The 23,195-nt window shown below is 41.3% G+C and overlaps 2 protein-coding genes across 7 annotated transcripts in view; one reads left to right on the top strand and one right to left on the bottom strand.

The window, feature by feature from the left end:
* Window positions 1-2,014, bottom strand: part of MRM3 (mitochondrial rRNA methyltransferase 3) — a 7,648-nt gene extending 5,634 nt beyond the window's left edge. Inside the window, exons 1-2 of one of the 4 annotated variants that reach the window (XM_072779136.1) lie at window positions 1,670-2,014; window positions 1,169-1,410 (exon numbers count right to left, since the gene is read on the bottom strand). In XM_072779136.1, the coding sequence (XP_072635237.1) occupies window positions 1,169-1,410; window positions 1,670-1,983 (556 nt within the window). In that variant the 5' untranslated portion in view covers window positions 1,984-2,014. Of the gene's footprint in view, window positions 1-1,168; window positions 1,414-1,573 lie in introns of all 4 variants that reach the window. The other 3 variants (XM_072779135.1, XM_072779137.1, XM_072779138.1) reach the window with 3 other exon arrangements.
* On the top strand, window positions 2,013-23,195 carry GLOD4 (glyoxalase domain containing 4). 3 transcript variants are annotated; one of them, XM_072779143.1, is made up of 9 exons: window positions 2,013-2,175; window positions 4,773-4,822; window positions 5,389-5,509; window positions 11,601-11,745; window positions 15,360-15,496; window positions 16,274-16,360; window positions 16,632-16,745; window positions 16,835-16,921; window positions 22,929-23,195. In XM_072779143.1, the coding sequence occupies exons 1-9, from the start codon at window positions 2,086-2,088 to the stop codon at window positions 22,992-22,994; spliced, it is 897 nt and encodes a 298-aa protein (XP_072635244.1). In that variant the 5' UTR covers window positions 2,013-2,085; the 3' UTR covers window positions 22,995-23,195. The 3 variants fall into 3 exon arrangements, with proteins under 3 accessions (XP_072635244.1, XP_072635243.1, XP_072635245.1); XM_072779142.1 differs by lacking the exon at window positions 22,929-23,195 and adding an exon at window positions 18,451-18,594 and having other exon boundaries at window positions 2,014-2,175; XM_072779144.1 differs by having other exon boundaries at window positions 2,031-2,175; window positions 4,773-4,895.

Raw genomic sequence — 23,195 nt, 5'->3', positions numbered from 1 at the left:
GGCTGGCCACTATTAGCACACATGTGCAAAGTGACAAGCATGGTAAAAAATTGAGTGATATTTGCACTGTAGTATAGAGTAGGGAATTAAAGGTGTAGCTAACAAGATCATACTTAAAGTGGAGGGCTTTAGCAGTCCCAAATCCCCACCCTAGGGGAGAGTTCTAAATCCAGGGTCACAGATCACTATGACTTACTGGATTACAGAACGAGAGATGGTCCCCAGAACTTCCTCTCCTAATAGCTGAACTATCCCACAAGGAAACACATGCACAACTGATATCAGAGACCCTGGCCTAGGGGATCCCTGGGTGGTTCAGAGGTTTAGCACCTACCTTGGGCCCTGGGTGTAATCCTGGGGTCCCGGGATCAAGTCCCACATCAGGCTCCCTGCATGGAGCCTGCTTCACCCTCTGCCTGCGTCTCTGTCTCTCATGAATAAATAAGTTTAAAAAGAGAGAGAGAGAGAGAGAGAGAGACAGACCCTGGCCTAAACATTAGAATCTTGAAAATAACTCTGCCTGCCCCAACTGTCCCTTACTATCCAAGAGGAACCTCTACACTTAACTGCCATTCAATTCTCAGATCTAAGATATAATTCCAATGTCAAAAAGATGTAAATTTAGTTTTTCCATATTTAGAAAAATAAACCCTTCTAAGTGCTAATAGACACCACAGTCTATTAGAATCTTTTTTGATTCAACCAAATAAAGACAGTTTCTAAAAAAAAAAAAAAATAAAGACAGTTTCTTGTTCAATGAGCTAAGCAGGGTAATAAGCTCAAAGCTTTCTGCTTAGACATGCTTCTACAAAGAGGGTTAAAGACAGAGAGGTATCACCACACTGGCAGAGGTCTTGGACAAATGGAGAGCTAAATACTTTAATAAACATTTTCTTAAATTTTAGCTGGACATTGAAGGTTGAAAAGTGACCTAAAAAAATACAATGTTCAAAGAACTATAAAGAGCCACAATACAGATAGATAATGACAAAAAAAAACTGCAGCTTCCACTGAAAATACTGTAAGACCCACAGATCTGAGAACTGTATTTATCTGAGTGTCTTAAAACATTTTGAATTTGGTTCAAATAAAATTTGTTGCCCTAAGACAATTATGAATAAGTAATCCTAGATCTCTACTTCTAGTGACATACTGTATAAGTACTGACCCATTATTCCTTGTGGAGTTACTAGGTCGGACCAATCCTTGATATCTTCAAATTTCACCTTAATGAGACTGACACCTTTCAGCTTATCAATGGGAAGCTCCTTTATGTACTCCAGACGGCTAAAGAAGAAAACTTTTGGCACAGCACCAGCCTTGAGAGCATCTGCAATAAGCCTGCGACCTTCCAGTAGGATCTTTCCTTGCTTTTCCCGAAATGGCCTGGACTTAACTATTGTCATTACACTGCTGTGTGTGGAAACAAAAAGACAGGTAATTACTAACATCCTTGTTACCAAAACACACCTAGTTCTAAGAGACATAAAGAGCTTCATAGACATAAAAAAACGAATTCTAAAGAAAACACTTATTTTGCCCTCCATGCCTAATAAAAACCAGAAAGTTGTACCGGGATTAGTCCTCCAAAAGGAAAAAACGGGTTAAGGTCCCGATGGCAGGCGGGGAGAGAAACGGGAATACATGACAAGTCTCAGGAACACATCACCTCAGCCTTCTGTCCCCGGGCAAAGCCTTATCATAGCGAAGCCCAGACTCTTCCCAGGCGCAGGACGTCTGGGATGCGGACACCTGAAGCGGCGGCTTCTGTCGCTGCTCGTGGGGACTGGCCTCAGGCGCTGCCCTCCGGGGCTGCTTCTCAGGACCAGGCTTCCGTCCCACCGCCTGTCCGGATGGAAACACCACCCTCACCGGGCTCCGCCGTAGCGCCCGGACCCAGCGCCGCGCGTCAAGGTCCCAAGTTCGGACCACCGACAAGAGAGGCCGCGTGACCCACCCCAAGCCCTTTACCCACGCCGCCATCTTCCCTCGCGCCGTGCGTGCGTCACGGAAGCGCGCCGGCGGGGACCAGTGACGTCACGACCGGCCCGCGCAGCCTCCTGACGGTGTGTTTCGCTAATAGCTATGGCTACTCGTCGAGCTTTGCACTTCGTGTTCAAAGTGGGAAACCGCTTCCAGACCGCGCGTTTCTTTCGCGATGTCCTGGGGATGAAGGTGCAGACGGGGCGGAGGAGGGCTGGCGCGCGAGGTTGGGTGGCCGGGACCGCTGAGCCCCACTAGCCCCAGGAGGGGACAAATGGGTGTTCCGTGAATCTCCGCCAGCGCCCGGGCGTCAGACCTTAGCCCTGGACTCCGCATTAGCCTTGTCAGGTTTTCAGCTCCAGGAAGCGTTGCATGTTTCTGGTTGGGTTAGATGACCTTTGAAAGGGGCCTTTATTAGTCTCCGACTGTTTGCCCTCACGCTTTTAAGTTCATTCACAAATACTGAGCCTCAGCTCTTGTGGAGCTTCCAGTCAAGCGGGAAAGATCATAAACAAAAAGCAATATAATACTTCTCCAGTGAACAATAGCTCAGTTACTGTTTGGAGCCTTTCAGTTTAGATAATCAGCCTATTTAGAGCTCTGCTTCTCTCAAGGCTTCTGATCGCTGGGATATTCACTCTCTGGGTGATTGCACCGGCCCTCCTTTTAGCAGTCCAGATCCAAGTGTGAAGTCAGTACCCATTCTCTCTAACACCCGGAAGCGCCCTCTCCAGCTCTAAGCAGCTGCGATTTTGCAGGGATCCCTGCGTGGCAAATGGAGGTGGAGAGCTCCTGATAAGCAAGGGCTTTAGAGGTGCAAGAGTGCAATTTAATGTAGAGAGTGAAGAAGACGTGGAATGCAAGGGAGTTACCCGAATTCGTCAGTCATTTAGAATAGATCATCCGCGTTTCACGGTCCTATGTTGAGCTGATTTGTATATAGTTAACAGTAATGGAAATCAAAACTTGATAAGTGAGGGAAAACCACAAAACTCTCCCTTAATGTGTTTCTTCATTGGTTAAAGGGTTGTTGTGAAGATTAAACACTGTTATATGTGTGGTATTTAATATATCATATGTATTGTATAAGTAGTAGCCACCACTATTATTACAAAAATACTACAGGAAAGATTTAATTTCAGCCTGAGTTGTCAGGAAATAATCCACAGAGAATTGAATTTGAGTTGATATGTAAAGATAGGTAAGATTTCCACAAAGATTAGAGGGAGGAGTGTACTAGGAAAACTGGAAGAGCCAGTGAAAAAATAAGGTATGTTTGGAAAACACCACTAGTTTTCTGTGCCTCTAGCTTAGATTACTTAGTTGAAGTTGAGGTGGGATACAGGACAAATAGGTTAGGACTACCTTTTTTTTTTTTTTTTTTTAAGATTACTTATTTATTTATTTGAGAGAGAGCAAGAGGGAAGAGGGAGGAGGAGAGGGAGAAGCAGACTCCCAACACCAGGCTTGATCCCAGGACCTGGAGAACATGACCTGAGCTGAAGGCAGACACTTAACCAACTGAGCCACCCAGGCGCTCCTGGGACTAATTCTGATGGTATCTTGAATACTGAGGAATTTGGATTTTATGGCACAATAAGTAGGGAGTTTTCACATTTTAGAACAGGGTAATGATGTAATCAGAGCAGTGCATGAGGGATGTAATTTTATGGTGGTATTAAGGAAAGAGACCAATAAAGATGATTTTTAATAGTGTAGGAGAGAACGGATAAGAACTTGACCCGGAGCAATAGCAACGGGAATCAAAAAGGAGAATAGGCACTACAACATTGAGAGGCCACTGTGGGGGGTTCTGTGTCAGTTGGTTTCCTAAATTATCTATTTCCACAACAAGTTGGGAGACCCAGACCCTAAGCAATGTTCCTAGTGTTCTCAATCTCAGACAACTATTGATGACAGACATATTTCCAAATCAGAATTCTCTAATGCTGAAGGCTATACTTTGTTTCTTTTTTTTAATGTATTTTTTATTGGTGCTCAATTTACCAACATACAGAATAACCCCCAGTGCCCGCCACCCATTCATCCCCACCCCCCGCCCTCCTCCCCTTCTACCACCCCTAGTTCGTTTCCCAGAGTTAGCAGTCTTTACGTTCTGTCTCCCTTTCTGATATTTCCCACACATTTCTTCTCCCTTCCCTTCTATTCCCTTTCACGATTATTTATATTCCCCAAATGAATGAGAACATATAATGTTTGTCCTTCTCTGATTGACTCATTTCACTCAGCATAATACCCTCCAGTTCTATACACGTTGAAGCAAATGGCGGGTATTTGTCGTTTCTAATGGCGGAGTAATATTCCATTGTATACATAAAGCACATCTTCTTTATCCATTCATCTTTCGATGGACACCGAGGCTCCTTCCACAGTTTGGCTATTGTGGCCATTGCTGCTATAAACATCGGGGTGCAGGTGTCCCGGCGATTCATTGCATCTGTATCTTTGGGGTAAATCCCCAACAGTGCAATTGCTGGGTCGTAGGGTACTTTGTTTCTTTGTGTTGTTGTTTTTATTTTAACTCCACAGCACTGCTTCCCAATCTAAGTAAATTTCACAAGCTTGGTTGCCTGACCCTTGATGTCAAACTGTTCTTCCTTACTTCTTACTTCCAGTCTGGGAAAGATGTAAAGCTCATGGTCTTTTGTTTGTTTTAGAAGTAAATCTTACAAATTATAAATGTCTGTGTTTTAACATTTTAGCTTGTGCTAAATAAGCTGTGTACGGTACTGGTAACATTTTACAGTATATTCTAATTCCCTTACCAGATTCTGCGGCATGAGGAATTTGAAGAAGGCTGCAAAGCTGCCTGTAATGGGTATGACACCTTGTTTCTTAAAATCTCCTTTAGGCTCTGAATACCCCTGGAGAACAGAAGACAGTTTCTTGAAGTGAGTGTGAGGCAGTGGAATAAATTCAAGAATCAATAAATCAGGGTGGCAGCTTCAAAAACACAAATAAATGTATACTGTAATTGAAGCAATGTCATATCTAGTATCCCTTAGCTCAGTAGCCAGAGCAAGCTGGAAAATTCCAAGGCCTAATGAGAATTGCATTCTTGTTGATAGATATGCAAAAAAAAAATAAAAGTCAGGTTGTAGAAGTATCTTTACAGGAGTGTGTCCCCTACTTTAAAGAAAAGGTAAACGAATTTTTCCTCAAATAAGTGCCAGACAGATGGTCTTTGGAGCTTCTGGTGGTGAGGCCCATGAACACTGTTCATACTTGCCGTCAGCACCAGCTGAGAGGTCATCTCATCCTTACAGGTACTTAGAGGACCAGAGGGGACTGACTACCCACTACTCTGTCCCAAGAGCTCCTTAGGGGAGACCTGAGATAGATTTTATCTGTGTTCACTGGGTTCATTTACTTGAATTTTTCTAGGCCTTATGATGGGAAATGGAGTAAAACAATGGTGGGATTTGGACCTGAAGATGATCATTTTGTTGCAGAATTGACTTATAATTATGGCATCGGACACTACAAGCTTGGCAATGACTTCATGGTAAATGTCATTTTATTCTAGCCAGTTTTGGCTGAGCCCCCCCCCCCCTTTTTTTTAAAGATTTTATTTACTTGAGAGAGAGCATGCACAAGCAGGGGGAGGGACAGAGGGAGAGGGAGTAGTAGACTCCCCATTGAGCAGCAAGCCAAGGTGGGAGTCAGTTCCAGGACCCCGGGATCATGACCTAAGCTGAAGACAGACACTTAACCTACTGAGCCACTCAGGCGCCCTTGGGTGTACCTCTTATTGCAGTCCCTGATACAACGTTGGGTATTATGGCTGCTGAATTGATGGCTTTTGAGTGCAGGCAAGTGATGAGTTTTATGTTTTCTATTAGGAAGAAAAACTGCTCATGCACCTGTCTTAGAGCTGACATCAAGATGAAATCTGTTCTTCCATGTTTAGGAGTCAAACTCAAGATTCAGAGACAGCTTTGAGGGAGACAAGACTCCTCTAGCGGAATGACTGAACCTTGAGAGATAGATAGAAGGGCTAGAGAAATACTTTTAGACCAGAGAAATGTTTTCTCTTTGTGAACCATTAGGATTAGGCTGTACTATTATGGCCAGTACTAGTCAGAGTAAAACATGAGACACTTTTAAGGAGAGAGAAGGAGGCATTGCATATACTGCATTCAGTCCTTCATTCATGCAAGAGTTCAAGTTAGGGTGCATCTAATAGTTACAGTATCTGCCTCTTAAGAGCTACTGTGTACTAGCTAGAATGTCACTGGCCCCAAATACACAGCAAGATAAGAGTAACTAGTTTTCTCTCAGTATCTACTGAGTAAATCTACCTCATGCCAGATGTTATTTTGGTCATTGGATCTTGCTATTCCTCTTAACTCATGTCAAAATAATAATGACAGGGCAGCCCCGGTGGCTCAGCGGTTTAACGCCGCCTTCAGCCCAGGGCCTGATCCTGGGGACCAGGGATCGAGTCCCACATCAGGCTCCCTGCATGAGGCCTGTTTCTCCCTTTGTCTGTGTCTCTGCCTCTCTCTCTCTGTGTGTCTCTCATGAATAAATAAATAAAATCTTTAATAATAATAATGATAATCACAGTTAAATGGAAGTTTTATGAGAATCAAATATCTGTGAAAGTGTTTTGTAAATGAAAAGGATGGTTCAGGTTTAATGTATTCGTGTCTTTGTTTTACTATTTCTCATTCTTCGTGTCTCTCACTAATTCATTCATTCATTTGTTCATTCATTTTTATTAGAGAGAGAGGGAGAGATAGAGTCTCAAGTAGGCTCCACATCCAAGCACAGAGCCTAATGAGGGCTTCAGTCTCACGACTGTGAGATTATGACCTGAACCAAAATCAAGAATCGGATGCTTAACCAGCTGAGCCACTCAGGTAGCCCTAATTTATTCACTTAATAGATATTTATTGTGACTTACACATGCCATGTACTTGATTCAGTCCTGGGGATACAGTAGAGTGAAGCATGTTCCCTGGCCTAAGAAGCTTCCTGTCTATTGGGAGAAACAAGTAAAGAGACCAAAGAATATATTGTGATAAATGCTAAGGCAAGAATAGGTAGATGTGAGAACACCTAGGAGGAAGTCCCTTCTTACTCCCCAAGAAGTGAGAGTTCAGGGAAAGCGTCCCAGAAGTGACACCTGAGCCAGAGAGTGGGGTGGAGGTGGGAGGATGAGATGGGTGTCCTCAGCATGTGCACAGGGTCGGAGGTGAGCGAGATCCCAGCAGTCAGGGAGATGTAAATAGCTGTCTACCTGAAGCTAAGTGTGTGAAGAGGAAGTGGGTAGAGATGAGGCTGGAGAAGTAAGCTGGGGCCACATCATATTAAGAGTGTTGACACTTTGCTCTAAAAACAGTGAAAAAAAAAAAAACAGTGAAGCAATTTTTAAAAAGATTTTATTTATTTATTCATGAGAGACACAGAGAAAGAGAGGCAGAGACATAGAGGGAGAAGCAGGCTCCCCATAGGGAGCCCAATGCAGGACTCGATCCCAGGATTCCCAGGATCATGCCCTGAGCCAAAGGCAGATGCTCAATCACTGAGTCACCCAGGTGTCCCAAGTGAAGCAATTTTTAAAGCAGAGGAATGACTAGTATTTGTGGTGTGCAAGAATCCACCTTGCTGGAGCATTGAGATTGGGTTGGAAGGAAGCAAAACTAAAAGTGAGGAGACTAGCTCAAAGGGTAGTATAGAAAGAGACTAGAAGTCCCTTAACTAATGTGGTAGTAGTGGGAGATGGAGAGATTTGAGAGATGTTTAGGAAATAGAGTTAAAAGGATTTGGTGATTTCAGTGTAAATGAAAATTTCTTTGTGTTTCTCCTTATCTTTTCCTTACTCTCCAAATTTAAATCAGGGAGAGAAAAAAGAGCAAAACCATCTTGGCACCATCAACATTTCACCAGCTCAAGACAGATGTTGATTGATGGTGCTGTAGGAGTTAGAGGTCATGCAGGTGGAGAACAGCAGGGCTGCTCTACTGTGGGTCTTTTTGAAAGACTCTGGTATTAAAATATCCCTAATGCCAGGACCTTCTGTGCTCCTCAGTTCATGGAACAAAAAGAAAAACAGGTCACATAGAACTCCCATTTATATAAAGAGTTCCCATCCATTAAAAAGAAGAGGATCACAGGTGCCTGGGTGGTTCAGTCAGTTAGTGTCCAATCTGGTTAGTGATCAGATTTTGCCTTAGGTCATGATCTGAGGGTCATGAGATCAAGCCCCGCATCTGGCTCCATGCTCAGCTGAGAGTCTCCTTGAGATTCTCTCCCTCTTCCTCTGCCCCTCCTTCTCTCTTTCTCCCTCTCTCTTTCTGTCTTTCAAATAAATAAGTTGTTCATTCTTTTTTAAGATTTAATTTTTTAAAGGGGCAAAAACTATGAACAGATAGCCATAGAAAATAAATTAGAAATGTCTCTCAAACACTGAAAAAGATGATCAACTGCCAAGCTGTCATTTGTCACCTATTAGATTGACAAAAATCAAGAAGTGTGATGACACTGTGTTAGAAAGGGTGTTAGACAACTGTCCCTCATACATTACTTATAAGAGTATAAATTACTACAGCCTCAGTTTGGCAATATCAAAATAATTAATGCATTTGACCTTGGACCTTGAAGTTTCACACCTAGGAATTTAGTTGACATGTGTGTTAGCTAACAAACATGTTAAATGAACTATGTATTAAATTATTTATTGTGGTATTTATTCATACAACATATACTTATTGAGTGACTGCTCTGTGCTAGCATGGTTCCAGGAACCTTGGATAACTAGTGAACAAAACAGACAAAAATCTATGCCTGGCAGGGGAGGGAATCAGGGCCTGACAATATATAATATATAGAATAAATAGATCATATAATATGTTGTTTTAAAGGAGATCATTGTTGCTGGAAAAGTACAGAGCAGAGGAAGGGATGAGGAGCATGGAACAGATGGCTGGTTTTAATTTTAAGGAGGGTGTTGAAGAGGTGACATTTGAGGAAAGTCTCACAGGAGAGAAGAGAGTTAGCCATGTGGATATCACAAGGAACAGCAATCCAGATAGAACAGCCTGTGCAGAAGCCCTCAAAGAGCACTTAGTTATGTTCAAGAAAATGCAAGGAGGCCAGATGCCTGGAATAGAGCAGGGGGAAAGTGGGAGGAGATGGGGTCAGAAAAGACATGATATCAGATTGTGTTGGGCTTTTCAGACCATTAGGAGCTATCCCTGAGTGAAATGATGAGCTATCAAGGGTATTAAGCAGGGGAAAAACAACATAAGGTTGCTGTCTTGAGGGTAGAGTGTGTTTCAGAAAATTTACTTTGGCTACAGAGTGGACAATGGATTGACAAGACTCAGGGAAAGACAGGCCATTATGGTGATCCAAATTAGAAATGCAGCTGGTCTTATCAGAAGACACAGTGTACATTTTTAGGTGTTTTGGTTAAATTTAAATAATACCTTGATAATTGGTTTAATTTTTTTTGTTTAAAAAAGTGAAAATAAAAATAGAACATCTTAAAAAAAAATAGAACATCTTAAGTAGGTAGCTGGCAAACCAAGATAAGATTGAAATTTCTCTGACGAGATCTTGAAAAAACTTGTCTTAAAGATTTATTTATTCATGAGAGACACACACAGAGAGAGGCAGAGAGATAGGCAGAGGGAGAAGCAGGCTCCTCGCAGGGAGCCCTAAGTGGGACTCGATCCTGGATCCTAGGATCACGCCCTGAGCTGAAGGCAGCCACCCAACCGATGAGCCACCCAGGTGTCCCTAGATCTTTAAAATTAAGAGATTATCTTTGGTATCAAAATGATTAAACCGGGGGCAGCCCAGGTGGCTCAGTGGTTTAGCGCCGCTTTCAGGCCCAGGGTGTGATCCTGGAGACCTGGGATCAAATCCCATGTCAGGATCCCTGCATGGAGCCTGCTTCTCCCTCTACCTGTGTCTCTGCCTCTCTCTCTCTCTCTCTCTCTCTCTATCTCTATCTCATGAATAAATAAGTAAAATCGTTAAAAAAAAAAAAGATCAAACCTCTTGGGGCACCCAGGTGGCTCAGTCGGTTAAGGGTTTGCCTTTGGCTCAGGCTGTGATCTTGGGGTCCTGGAATAGAGCTCCACGTCAGGCTCCCTACTCAGTGAGGAGTCCGCTTCTCCCTCTTTCCCTTTTCCTCCTTCCCCTTTTTGCGCAGGTGTGCTCTCTCTCTCTCAAATAAATAAAAATTTTAAAAAAGATTTTATTTATTTATTCCTAAGAAACAGAGAGGCACAGACATAGGCAGAGAGAGAAGCAGTCTTCCTGCAGGGAACCCAATGTAGGACTCCATCCCATACCCCAGGATCACAACCTGAGCCAAAGGCAAACCCTCAGCCACTGAGCCATCTAGGTACCCCAATAAATAAAATCCTTTTTAAAATAAAATAAAATGACCAGACTTCTCTAGCCTTTGAACTTCTACAATTCACAACATTTGGGATCTTTGTAGAAGAAGTATGTCCAAAACCTACTTTAAAATCACTAGAATCTAAAAAAAAATAAAAAATAAAAAAAATAAAATAAAATCACTAGAATCTTAAAAAAAAAAAGGGGGGGGGCGGGCAGCCCCGGTGGCGTAGCGGTTTAGCGCCGCCTGCAGCCCGGGGCGTGGTCCTGGAGACGCGGGATCGAGTCCCACGTCAGGCTCTTTGTGTGGTGCCTGCTTCTCCCTCTGCCTGTGTCTCTCCCTCTCTCTCTCTCTCTCTCTCTCTCTCTGTCTCTATGAATAAATAAAATAAAATCTTAAAAAAAAATAAAAAATAAAATCACTAGAAGAGGGCAGCCTGGGTGGCTCAGCGGTTTAGCGCTGGCTTTGGCCCAGGGCCTGATCCTGGGGCCCCGGGATCAAGTCCCACGTCGGGCTCCCCGCGTGGAGCCTGCTTCTCCCTCTGCTTGTGTCTCTGCCTCTCTCTCTGTGTCTCTCATGAATAAATAAATAAATAAAATCTTTAAAAATAAACAAATAAGTAAATAAAATCGCTAGAAGAGGGACGTGTAGGTAGCTCAGTCAGTTAAGCGTCTGTCTGCCTTAGGCTTAGGTCATGAAGTCAGGCTCCCTGCTCAGTGGGGAGCCTGCTTCTTCTCCCTCTGCTATTCCCCCTGCTTGTGTGTACGTATACATTTTCTCTCTCAAATAAATAAATAAAACCTTTTAAAAAATCACTGGAGGGGCATCTGAGTGGTTCAGTGGTTGAGCATCTGCCTTTGACTCAGGTCATGATCTTGGGGTCCTGGGATTCGCATCGGTCTCCCTGCAGAGAGCCTGCTTCTCCCTCTGCCTAGCTCTCTGTGTGTCCCTCCTGAATAAATAAAATCTTAAGATAAAAAAATAAAAATGAAAAGAAAAAGAAAAAAAATGAAAAGAAAAAAAAATAAAATAAATAAAAAAAATAAAAATCACTGGAAGAAAATTTGGAATTAAATCCAAATTTAATTCCAATTAAATTAAGTCTTAGGTGCATTGATGTAAAGGCAGTGGGGTTTTGCCTTATTATCTTGTTCTAGAAAAGATCTGTGGTTATTTTTTTTTTTTTTTTTTTTAAGATCTGTGATTATACGGTTGGTGATACTGTTGTTTGTCATAGGGTATCACACTCGTTTCCAGCCAAGCTGTCTGCAATGCCAGGAAGCTGGAGTGGCCTCTCAGTGAAGTTACAGAAGGTATTTTTGAAACCGAGGCCCCAGGAGGATATAAGTTCTATTTGCAGGATCACAGTCCACCTGAGTCAGGTAATTATACCCGGACTAATAAAAGCCCTGTTTCTAACCATATCTTTGATGAAACAAGAGAGGAACTGGATTTCTTTCTCCTATGGAATCTTTCTATATTGACATGATGTCTTTCCCAAGCCAGTGTTTCTTATTTTTTGAGAAATCCTATTTCTTTCTTTTTTCTTTATTTTTCTCCTTTTTTTAGAGAGATAGAGTGTGTGTGTGCAGGGAGGAGGAAGAGTAGAGACAGAGGGAGAGAGAGAATCTTAAGCAGGCTCCACACCTGGTGCAGAGCCCCATGTAGAGCTCAATCTTAACGACCCTGAGGTTACGACCTAAGCCTAAATCAAAAGTCCAACCTTAACCAACTGAGCCACCTAAGCACCCCAACAAATCATATTTTCATATTAGAACTTGAGTGCATAATTCTAGGGGCTCTAAACTGGCTCTGGTTCTATTATGCTGGTAATATATCTATTTAGAATACTTGAAGCTGTCACAGAAAACTGATCTCTAACATGAACAATGAGAAAAAGCTTTAGCTCACAGAGCAGGTATTCTGTGGGTTAGTTGATTCAGCATCTCAGCAGGGGCATCAAGAATCCAACTTTTCTCTGTCTCTCCATCCTTTTGTCCACAGGAGTCTACTTCTAGAGCCAGTGCCCTTGTGGTTGTTGGGTGGATGCCAGTAGCAATTAGGGCTACATGCTTCCACATTTTCATCTGACAGGGGTGGGACAGACTGACTTCTGTTGCTTTTTATTAAAAGCAAAGCCAAAACTTTCCTAGAAGCTTCCTGCGGACTTCTTGGTCAGATTTGATTCACACTCCTGCCCCTGAATGAATCACTGCTAAGGAAAATAGGATTATCCTTAGACCAGAGTACCTGGTTGGGTCAGTCGGTTAAGTGTCTGCCTTCAGCTCAGGTCATGATCCCAGGGTCCTGGGATTGAACCCCACATAGGCCTCCCTGCTCAGCAGGAAGCCTGCTTTTCTTCTCCCTCTGCTCTTCTCCCCGCCTTGTGCTTTCTCTCTCTCTCTCTCTCTCTCTCTCTCTTGCTTGCTCACTCTGTGTCTCTCTCAAATAAATAAATAAAATCTTAAAAAAAAAAAAAAGGATTATCTTTAGACCGGTTGGTCCTGTCTCTCCAGCCCAGGTTAGTTTCCCAAACTATAGTGCTAGTATTAGGTGAGTGAGGGTGGAATGGAGGTGAGAAGCCCTGTAGGCTAACTGACGTGGGGAAAGAAACTTTGCATAACATGTTTCATTTACCACAGAAGCATACTCATTATATGTGTATTTCCTGCATGTTCTGCTATCTGCTCTGCTGAAAGAAAAACAACAGCAGAAAACACTAGTGAATAATAAAGGCGGTTCTGCCTGCATTTCAGTCTATGAGCACACTTCGCTAAATGGACCTGAAATGGGAGACATATATTCTCTTTCTTTCACTGGTCTGTGTCAGTGCCCAAATGCCCCTTGTACTGAGTCTTACTGTGTGTATAATGCTACTTGCTTTTTATCTGGAACTCAACAAAGGAAAGAATGAGCTGTTCCAGTGCGGGAGATTAGACTGGTGCTGTAGGACTTATTGCCAGATGGTATTTCTGTACTTCACCGGTGATGTAAGGGATTTTTATGATTATTTTTATTGATGGATGATTCTTGCATATAAAGCAAAAATTAAACTTTAAGCTTAACTCCTGCCACTAACTCCACTGTGCATTTTTCCCCTAGTTTTAATGATGTTTTAATACATAAAATAATGGAGAGCCTCACAATCCTAAGATTTTTTTTTTCCTTTGGAATGATAATGCTTTTAGGAAATTAATTTCTGACTGGTAATAAAGTCAAATCTATTGGCCTGGTTGGTGTCCAGTCTTCCCTTGAATAACTGGGTCCTGGGCAGTCTCACCCACTTGTTGCCATTCCTGTTCTTCATCTGTCAGGGACCCAGTTGGCTGGAATTTGTTCATATCTTAGTGAACAGGGAAAACTAACAGTCTGCCAGGCAGAGGCACCTGTTAGAAACAATTTGCTTTCATCATTGTATTGCTGTTCTAGCAAATGGGGCTGAGGCAGTGAAAACCAAAGAAAAATGTACTGAATTTATCATAGAGCAGCTCTTCAGAAGATCACCTTACAATATAAAAATTTTCAATAATGTTAAATGTTCTAGTGTAACTTTTATCTTTTTTGCAAAAAATAGATTTTTTTCCTAGATAGGTAAGTAAAGAAAAAGGAAGAAAACAGTACCCACATAGCCAGATAATCACTGTTAACATTTTAGAGTGTATCTTTCCAATCATTTATGGAAAGAAATTTATGTATATATCTATCATATGCTCCATTGTAGCGATTCCATTGTATTACATGGTGGGAAGGTTAAATAGTTGTCTGTTGTTGGATATTTATGTTATCCCTAGGGTTTCATTTTTATGAGCAACACCATAAAGAATGCTTTGTGCTGAAAGCCCTTCATACATCTACATTAGTTCTTTAATTGGTGCTAATAGGATTGCTCTTTGAAGAGCAGTTTACATTTTTTAGGTTTTGGGTATGTTCTGTCAAATTGTTGCCTAGAAATGTATTAATTTACACTCTGCCAGTATTATATGAATGTGATTTTTTTCTGCTGCCTTATCACAGTTAATACTTTCAAAATTATTTGCCAATGAGATAACAAAATTTTTGTTTTAATTCTGATTTCTTTATTTGTGAGGTTGAATGTTTTTGTATGTTCATTGACCATTCCAGTTCATTCTTTTTTTTTTTTTTTAAGATTTTATTTATTCATTCATGTGAGAGAGAGAGAGAGGCAGAGACACAGGTAGAGGGAGAAGCAGGCTCCATGCAGGGAGCCTGATGTGGGACTCGATCCCGGGTCTTGATCCTGGGTCTCCAGGATCACACCCTGGCGGAAGGCAGAGGCACAACTGCCAAGCCACCCGGGGGGCCCTCCAGTTCATTCTTTTGTGGATTAATGCTTTGTGCTTTTTACCTATTTTTCTAGGATGTTCATCTTTTTCTTAGTAATGTTTAAAGATGATTTAAATATTAAGGGCTTTTTGTCATATGTGTTGCAAAAATGCTTACTACTTTATCATTTACTCTTGGATGGTAATTTAAAAAGAAAATCTTTCTCCATCCCAAAATTGCAGCAATAATGACCTGGTTTTAGTATTTTCATGGTTTCATTCTTGAAATTTCATTCTTGAGCAGCCCCCATGGCTCAGAGGTTTAGCATCGCCTTCGGCCCAGGGCATGATCCTGGAGACCTGGGATCGAGTCCCGCGTCAGGCTCCCTTCATGGAGCCTGCTTCTCCGTCTGCCTGTGTCTCTGCCTCTTTCTCTCTGTCTCTTACAAATAAACAAATAAAATCTTTAAAAAATTTTTCATTCTTTAACCTACCAGAACTATATTTTGCCATTTAAAGGTATAATTTTTTCTCAGTAAATGGCAAGCCAGTTATCTTTGTGCCACTTATTGAATAATGTGCCCTTTCATACTGACTTAAAATCCTTTTCTTATCATAAACTAAATTCTTGTATATACTCGAGCCTGATACAGTCTTTCTATTCTGTTCCATTGCACTGATTTGTCTGTTCCTACCGTTCTATCACTCTCCAGATCCTGTATTAAAAGTAACTCTAGCAGTGTCTGATCTTCAGAAGTCCTTGAACTACTGGTCTAATCTACTGGGAATGAAAATATATGAAAAAGATGAAGAGAAGCAAAGGGTTTTGCTGGGCTATGCTGATAACCAAGTGAGTGATCTTGGAGAGAAGTAATCTGTTACCTTGAGTTTGCTTTATAAATGAGGTTAACATGAAGGTTATTTGCAGAGTTTTTTCCACAATGGTTCAATAATTACACAGATAAACAGAAAGAAGAAAATAAAAATTGCTGATAACCTCATCACCCTGATAACTACCTTTGTTTATACTTGGGGATATATCCTTTCAGAAGTGGAACTGCTGAGTCAGCAGAGATGGAGACAAGATTTAATATTGTAACAATGTTCTATTTTCGTCTTTTTAAAAAATAACCTAGCATTTGAACATGATTTAGTCCTTGTACTCTGACCTAGCAGATCTACTTCTAGGAATTTCACAGATATACTCACCATTCATGTGAGCAAGGAAATGTGTACAAGGTTATCTGTTGCATTATAATAGCAAAAGATAAGAAATAACCTCAATGTCCTCCTCTGCATTAGAGGAATAGTTCAATAATTTATGGTTAATCCATAGAATGGATTACTGTGCAGCTATCCAAAAGGAAGCACATCTTTATGTGCTGATGGAGTAACATTGGATAAAAACAAGGGACAGAATAGTGCGTAAATTATGCTACTGTTTGGATGGAAAAAAAAGATCTATGCATGCCACTTGCCTAGGAGGGAGGACACACAGGAAGCCTCTGGCAGAGAATAGAAGGGAGAGTTAGTTTTTACTTTATTCCTTAGTACCGTTTGGATTTTTTTTTTTTTAACCACATAACCTGTCCCCCCAAAAGAGACCCACTTTCTTATTTCTTTTCAGTGTAAGCTGGAGCTACAGGGTATTAAGGGTACAATTGATCATGCAGCAGCTTTTGGAAGAATTGCCTTTTCTTGCCCCCAAAAAGAGGTAATGTGTGTTCCTGAATCTTTTATGTAAGCTCTGGGACTAGCTAGTTGAACCAGCTAAGAACCTCATCCTCCCTTTAGGTTTGTTCTGATTGTGGCTTTGGTATCAAGTTCAACAGTTGTCTCAAGAGTAGCTGAGATAATAAAATCAAACAAATGGTGCCTGGGTTCTCTCTGGTTAATCTGATACTCCCCCCCTAGGGCTGATGAGAACCACAGTGTGGGAATGCTTTGTGACCCCTTGCTCACTTTGCCTCTTTGTTTTTCTCTAGTTACCAGACTTAGAAGACTTGATGAAAAGGGAAAACCAGAAGATTCTGACTCCCCTGGTGAGTCTGGATACCCCAGGGAAAGCAACAGTACAAGTGATCATTCTGGCTGACCCTGTAAGTATTACCCAGGAAAGGGATGGGCTGCCCCAGGGGTTTTTTCAAGGTGTCTCTTTGCCAAGCTTCTTTTCTCTTTGTTGATGTAGGATGGACATGAAATTTGCTTTGTAGGGGATGAAGCATTTCGAGAACTTTCTAAGATGGATCCAGAGGGAAGCAGATTGTTGGATGATGTGAGTCTCATTTCTGACTTTGTATCCCCATAGGCCCACAGGGGGTAGTGTTAAGTGTGTGGGGAAAGTGCTAAAGCAACAGGGTCCAGTGCTATGTTCTATTGTTGATAAGGTGACTTTTGAGTCAAGAATGTGTCTTCATTGCACCTATATGACTCTCCCTCCCTCTTTTTAAGCTTTTATTTATAGATACCCTCTATATACCCAACATGGGGCTCAGAGCCACAACCCTGAGATCAAGAGTCACATGCTCTACTGACTAAGCCAGCCAGGTGCCCCTAAAACATTTCATTTTTTTAAAACTAATCTACACCCAGTGTGGGGCTCGAACTCACTTCCCCAACAGCAAGAGTTGAGCACTTTACCAACTGAGCCAGTCAGGTGCTCTAGCACCCATCTGACTCTTAGCTGGGTACAGCATTTGTGCCTTTAAACTTGTTCACGCTCCCTGGGGAACCACTCCTGCTCTGTGCATCATGGTTCTGCTCAGTAAGGGGAAAGGCCTGGATACCCTCCCTTGCTCCTTTAGTTCTTTTGGTCCTCTTGTTTCCAGTCCACAGTGGCAGAATTCCCTTCTTCTCTAATGAAGTGTTCTTGCTAGCATTCAAACAAGCTTTCATGTCTCCCATCTTTTAAAAATCTTTTGCCCCATATCCCTTCTCCATATTCCTTTAAAAAATCTGCTTATACTGTATTTCTTCTTCTTACCTTCCATTCATATTTCATTGTGTTCTGCGCTGGCTTCCTTCACTCAGGGAAATGCTCCTGTTGATGTCATCAGTGACTTCCATCTTGCCATGTCCAGCAACTACTTTTCTTTCTTTTTTAAGATTTTAATTATATATGAGAGACACACACAGAGAGAGAGGCAGAGACATAGGCAGAGGGAGAAGCAGGCTCCATGCAGGGAGCCTGATGTGGGACTTGATCCCGAGACCAGGATCATGCCCTGGGCCGAAGGCAGACACTCAACCACTGAGCCACCCAGGCATCCCCAGCAACTACTTTTTTATCCTCATCAAACTCAGTCTTTTCTCAGCATCCAAAGCCACTGTTGTATTCCAGCTTCTAGTACATACCTGGTGTGTAGTAGAAACTTAGTGAATGCTCTGTTGATGATTAAAGAAATGAATCAATCTGTCCTAGTTCTTCACTTATTACTTGTATGATTAACTGTAAGAACTCTGAACTTCAGTTTGGGGGGTATTTTTGTCTTGTTTTAAGTAATCCTTATGCCCAACATGGGGCTTGAACTTACGACCCCAAAGTCAAGAGTTACATGTTCTACCAACTGACCCAACCAGGTGCCTTTATTTTATTTATTTATTTTTTAAGATTTGTATTTATTTATTCGTGAGAGAGGCAGGCTCTATGCAGGGAGCCTGATGCGGAACTCGATCCTAGGACTCCAGGATCACACCCTGGGCCGAAGACCAGCAATTAACCACTGAGCCACCCAGGCATCCCAACCAGGTGCCTTTATTTATTTATTTATTTATTTTGAAGATTTATTTATTTATTTATGATAGACAGAGAGAGAGAGAGACAGAGACACAGGAGGAGGGAGAAGCAGGCTCCATGCCGGGAGCCTGACGCGGGACTCGATCCGGGGACTCCAGGATCGCGCCCTGGGCCAAAGGCAGGCGCCAAACCACTGAGCCACCCAGGGATCCCCCCAACCAGGTGCCTTTAAACTTCAATTTTCTTACCTGAAAACTTGAGAAAATAGGATCATATACCTCATAGGATGGTTGTATGATGTATAGAGTGTGGCAAACTGCTGACATCATAACAGACATTTGATTAACTAAAGTAGGAAACAGAAAATAAAGTGTTAATAAATTTTATCATAAAATAGAATCTCAGACAACCTCTCAGTTGGCACATTTGTTAGACTTTTTCCTTCCTGCTTTTTCATTATCACTGACCAGTTTCTTCCTTCAAGCTCTTTTCTCCTTTGGTCTTAGAGATCATGCCATCTTCATATCTCTCTGACAGCTTCTCCTCAGACACAAGCACCTTTTTCTGTCTCATTCCAAAACAATTTCCCCCACAGCCTCACTCCAGCTATCTTTTATTCTCCACATTTTTCCTCTTCTCTGAGTAGAAGTTACCTATGACTGATTATCTCTCCTCTGAACTGCAACCATCATCCATTGTCTGACTTCCTAATTTCTAGTTCGTACTCCTTCCTATGCTCCAAATAAGTAGTTTTTGTTGTTATTGAGGTAAAATATACATGGAATATAAATGAACAGAAATTTAGTGTTCCCTTTGATGAGTTTTGACAGTTAAATATTCTCATACAACTGCAGTTCAAAAATAGAGCATTTTCATCATTGTAGAAAGTTCTCCCATGCCCATTTCCAGCAATCCCACCCCTGCCTCACAGAGGCAAGTACTGTACTGATTTGTCACATTATTTATGAGAAACTGCCAAACAGTTGTCCAAAATGATTGAACCACTTTACATTTCTGTCAGCCATGTATATGTCTGTCTCAGAGTTCCAGCTGTTCCACATCCTCATCAGCATTTGTATTTTTCTGGGTTTTTGTTTTAGCTATCCTAGAACATGTAAATGGTTTCTCATTGTAGTTTCAATTTTCATTTCCCTGATACTACTGATATTTAGCATTTTTGAGTATGCTTATTAACCGTTGGCATAACTTCCTTTGTGATTTATATGTTGAAGTCTTTTGTCCATTTCTTTCCATAGATTTTATTTTCAACATATAGCAATTAAAAATTCTAGAAATACACAAGCACAACAAATCTCTATGTGACTATAACTAATCAACACTGCCAAAATTTTTTATTATTCCTTACCACCTGACTTCTTATTTTATTTTTTTTGCTAGGGAATTCTAAGGCAAATCTTTTCACTGCATTATTTCAACCCTAAATACTTAAGTATTTTATACATTTTAATTTTTTTTAAGATTTTATTTATTGGGCAGCCCTGGTGGCTCAGCAGTTTAGCGCCGCCTTCAGCCCAGGGTATGATCCTGGAGACCCAGGATCAAGTCCCATGTCCGGCTCCCTGCATGGAGCTTGCTTCTCCCTCTGCCTGTGTCTCTGCCTCTCTCTCTCTCTCTCTCTCTCTCTCTCTCTCTCTCTCATGCATAAATAAATAAAATCTTAAAAAAAAAGATTTTATTTATTTATTTGAGAGAGAGAGAGAGCACGCAAGTGAGAGCATGAACCAGGGGAGGAGGGGCAGAGGGAGAGGGAGAAACAGAATCCCTGCTGAGAAGAGAGCCCAACATAGGGCTTGCAGGGCTCAATCCTAGGACCCTGAAATCATGATCTGAGCTGAAGGCAGCCACTTGACCAATGCTGAGCCACCCAGATGCCCCAGTATTTTATACATTTTTAAATTATTTAAAAGAAATAAAAATCAAGGAATTTCTTATGTGCCATATTGATATTATCACACTTAAAAAAATCACCAGTGTATCCTTAATGTTACTTAAAATCCAGTTTTGTTTTTTTTTTAAGATTTTACTTATTTATTCATAGACACAGAGAGAGAGAGAGGCAGAGACACAGACAGAGGGAGAAGCAGGCTCCATGCAGGGAGCCCGATGTGGGACTCAATCCCGGGTCTCCAGGATCATACCCCAGGATGCAGCCGGCGCCAAACTGCTGTGCCACTGGGGCTGCCCTTAAAATCCAGTTTTTATTTAAATTTCCCTGATTAAAAAAAAATTTCCCTGATTATCTAAAAATGATTAATAGTTGGTTTTCCCTATGTATTTTTAAATTAGCTTTAATATAATTGGGCTGTATCAATACAGAACAATTTATATGATCCATTGAGTTTCATGACAAACTAGTTGGAAGACACACCTCGGATCTATTTTACATTTTAGCCACTCTAGTCTGTAATCTCTAAGTATGAATGTATTTTCACACTCTCATACTATGTGTCTTTGCTCACATGATTTTATCCTCCTGGAATATCCCTTATATAAATATTTGCTTATTTTTAAGTCCCATTCAAATCCATTTTATAAAAAACATTTGGTTATTTATCTTGTTGATTGATTAGAATTCTGGATGTGAGTCATTTGTTAAATATCTACAAATGCAAGTACTTTTCCCAGTCTGTGGCTTGCTAATTTATTTTCTTACCCAGAGTCTTTTGAAGAGCAGAAAAAAGTTTAAGTTCAATTTATCAACTTCTTTTATGTTTAGTGGTTTCTCTGTCCACTAGTGTTTAAGCAAATGAAACCTCTTCACCTAGATAAACCCTGGGCTGAATTTCAAAAGGTAGAGCAATTTAATGTAACATTTTTATTTATCATAAGGAAGACTGCTGTGAACATTCTTGAGTAAATCTTATAAGCATGTTTCATTTCTCTTTGGTAAATACCTAGGAGTAGAACTGCTTTAACTTTTAACATTTACTCTGCTTTTGATTATGGAATAATTTTGGGTTTACAAAGCAATTTTTGAACATTGTTTCTCCTCACCCCATTTAGTCACCAAGAAGTGTGAGTTCTACCTCTGAAATCTCTTCTCTCTGTACTTTCCTTTGGAAAGGGCCCTCATCATCACCTGTCATAGTGCAGAAAACTCCTCTCACCCTGCAGCCATCTCTCCTGCCAACATCAGCTTTCTGAAGCACAGATCCAGTCATTTCAAAAACTGTTTATCTTCTCAGGCCTCCTCTTGTCTCCAAGATACATTCTAAACTCTGACAGAGCATGGGACCTGCCTGGCCCTTCCTGCTCTTTGATATTCTGTGCTGCCCTCCTTCCTCCTTCCTATTCCAGGCTCAGTGAGCCATATGTATTAACCAAGATCTGTCTTCTTGCCTCCACCTAAAGGTCTCTTTCCTTCCTTCTTTATTTAGCTCATCCTTTAAGACTCAGAAGCTTTCTTGGACTCTCTGCACCAGTGTTTGTTGTTCCCTTCATTTTTTATGGCTCCTTAGAGACAGAAACTTCTGCAGCATTGTTGGTTTTCTCTTATTTTGCATACTTTGATTTTCAGAACTATTTTTATTTTCATCAAAATAGAAAGTCTGTACTGAGATTTGATATAAATGCAGTGCAACAGTGTCTTGTCCCATCTCTGAGTCCCACTGCCTGGGGCAGCTGCTTTCACCTTCACTGCTTCTAAATAAAAAATATGTATACTTTTCTTTGTTTCAGTGGCAGGCACCATCTTTGCGCTTCCTTCTGAGGCAAATGAGTCTTTTTACACCACTTCTCCAATTAGTTACTTGTTTCCTTTCTGTCTGATAGCACTTTGTTCACGATTCTGTTAAAGCAGATGCCCTAGGAGACACACATGCCTGTGTGTACCTCATGCAAAATAGTTGTCTCCTTATCTGAGTCCTCAGCTATTCTATGTGCTCCTCAAAGCCTCAGACTATGTCTCTGCCACCACCCTGAACCCAACGTAATACCTAGCTCAAATGAGAGCTGGTATTTTTAAAGGCATTTCTGCACTTGCTTTTTGACTCCATAAATGACTGTATATCCTTACCAAAGGATTTAAATTTTTTTTTTTTTTTTTTTTTGGATTTAAAGATTTTATTTGAGAGTGAGAGCATGAGCTAGAGGGAGTGGAAGAAAGAATCTGAAGCCGACTCTGTGTTGAGCATAGAGCCTGATGCGTGGCTCAGTCACACGATCCGGAGATCATGACCTGAACTGAATCCAAGAGTCAGATGCTCAATCAACTGAGCCACCCAGGCACCCCCTGAATGAACACTTTTTAATTGTTAATGACTGTAGATAGTACAAAACTGTGTATTTTATTTTAGAGACTTTTTAAAAAAAGATTTTGTTTATTCATGACAGACACAGAGAGAGAGAGAGACGGGCAGAGACACAGGCAGAGGGAGAAGCAGGCTCCATGCAGGGAGCCTGACATGGGACTCGATCCCGGGTCTCCAGGATCATACCCTGGGCTGAAGGCAGCACTACACTGCTGGGCCACCGGGGCTGCCCTGTTTTAGAGACTTAACTATATATTCCAATTCTCTTTCTGTAGGCAATGGCGGCAGATAAAAGTGACGAATGGTTCACTAAACAAAATAAATCCAAGGCTTCGGGATAACAGAAGACATGATGTGGAACAGCATTTGTGATTCCTGTGTAGCACCTGCAAGCCCTGATGTGTCTGTGCATGATAAATGTTCTCACAACTTGGTTGTTTCCTGTATAGGCAAGGGGGGTGTGGTGGTAAAGATCTGTGTGTTATACTCTTTGAAAGCTCTAAGATAAATTTTAGAAATAAAATCCTATTATTATCAGTCCA

The sequence above is a fragment of the Canis lupus genome, chromosome 16 (assembly GCF_048164855.1).
Source record: "Canis lupus baileyi chromosome 16, mCanLup2.hap1, whole genome shotgun sequence".
NCBI classification, from domain to species: domain Eukaryota; kingdom Metazoa; phylum Chordata; class Mammalia; order Carnivora; family Canidae; genus Canis; species Canis lupus.
Note: the sequence above shows the minus strand (reverse complement) of the source record. Positions and strands in the feature narration are given on the sequence as shown.

Excerpts from the sequence above, each read along its gene's own strand:
- GLOD4 (XM_072779142.1), top strand. The coding sequence starts at position 2,086 with ATGGCTACTCGTCGAGCTTTGCACTTCGTGTTCAAAGTGGGAAACCGC. Across the intron at positions 2,176-4,772 it reads GCGATGTCCTGGGGATGAAG|ATTCTGCGGCATGAGGAATT; the intron begins GTGCAGACGGGG and ends TTCCCTTACCAG. Across the intron at positions 11,746-15,359 it reads TCACAGTCCACCTGAGTCAG|ATCCTGTATTAAAAGTAACT; the intron begins GTAATTATACCC and ends ATCACTCTCCAG.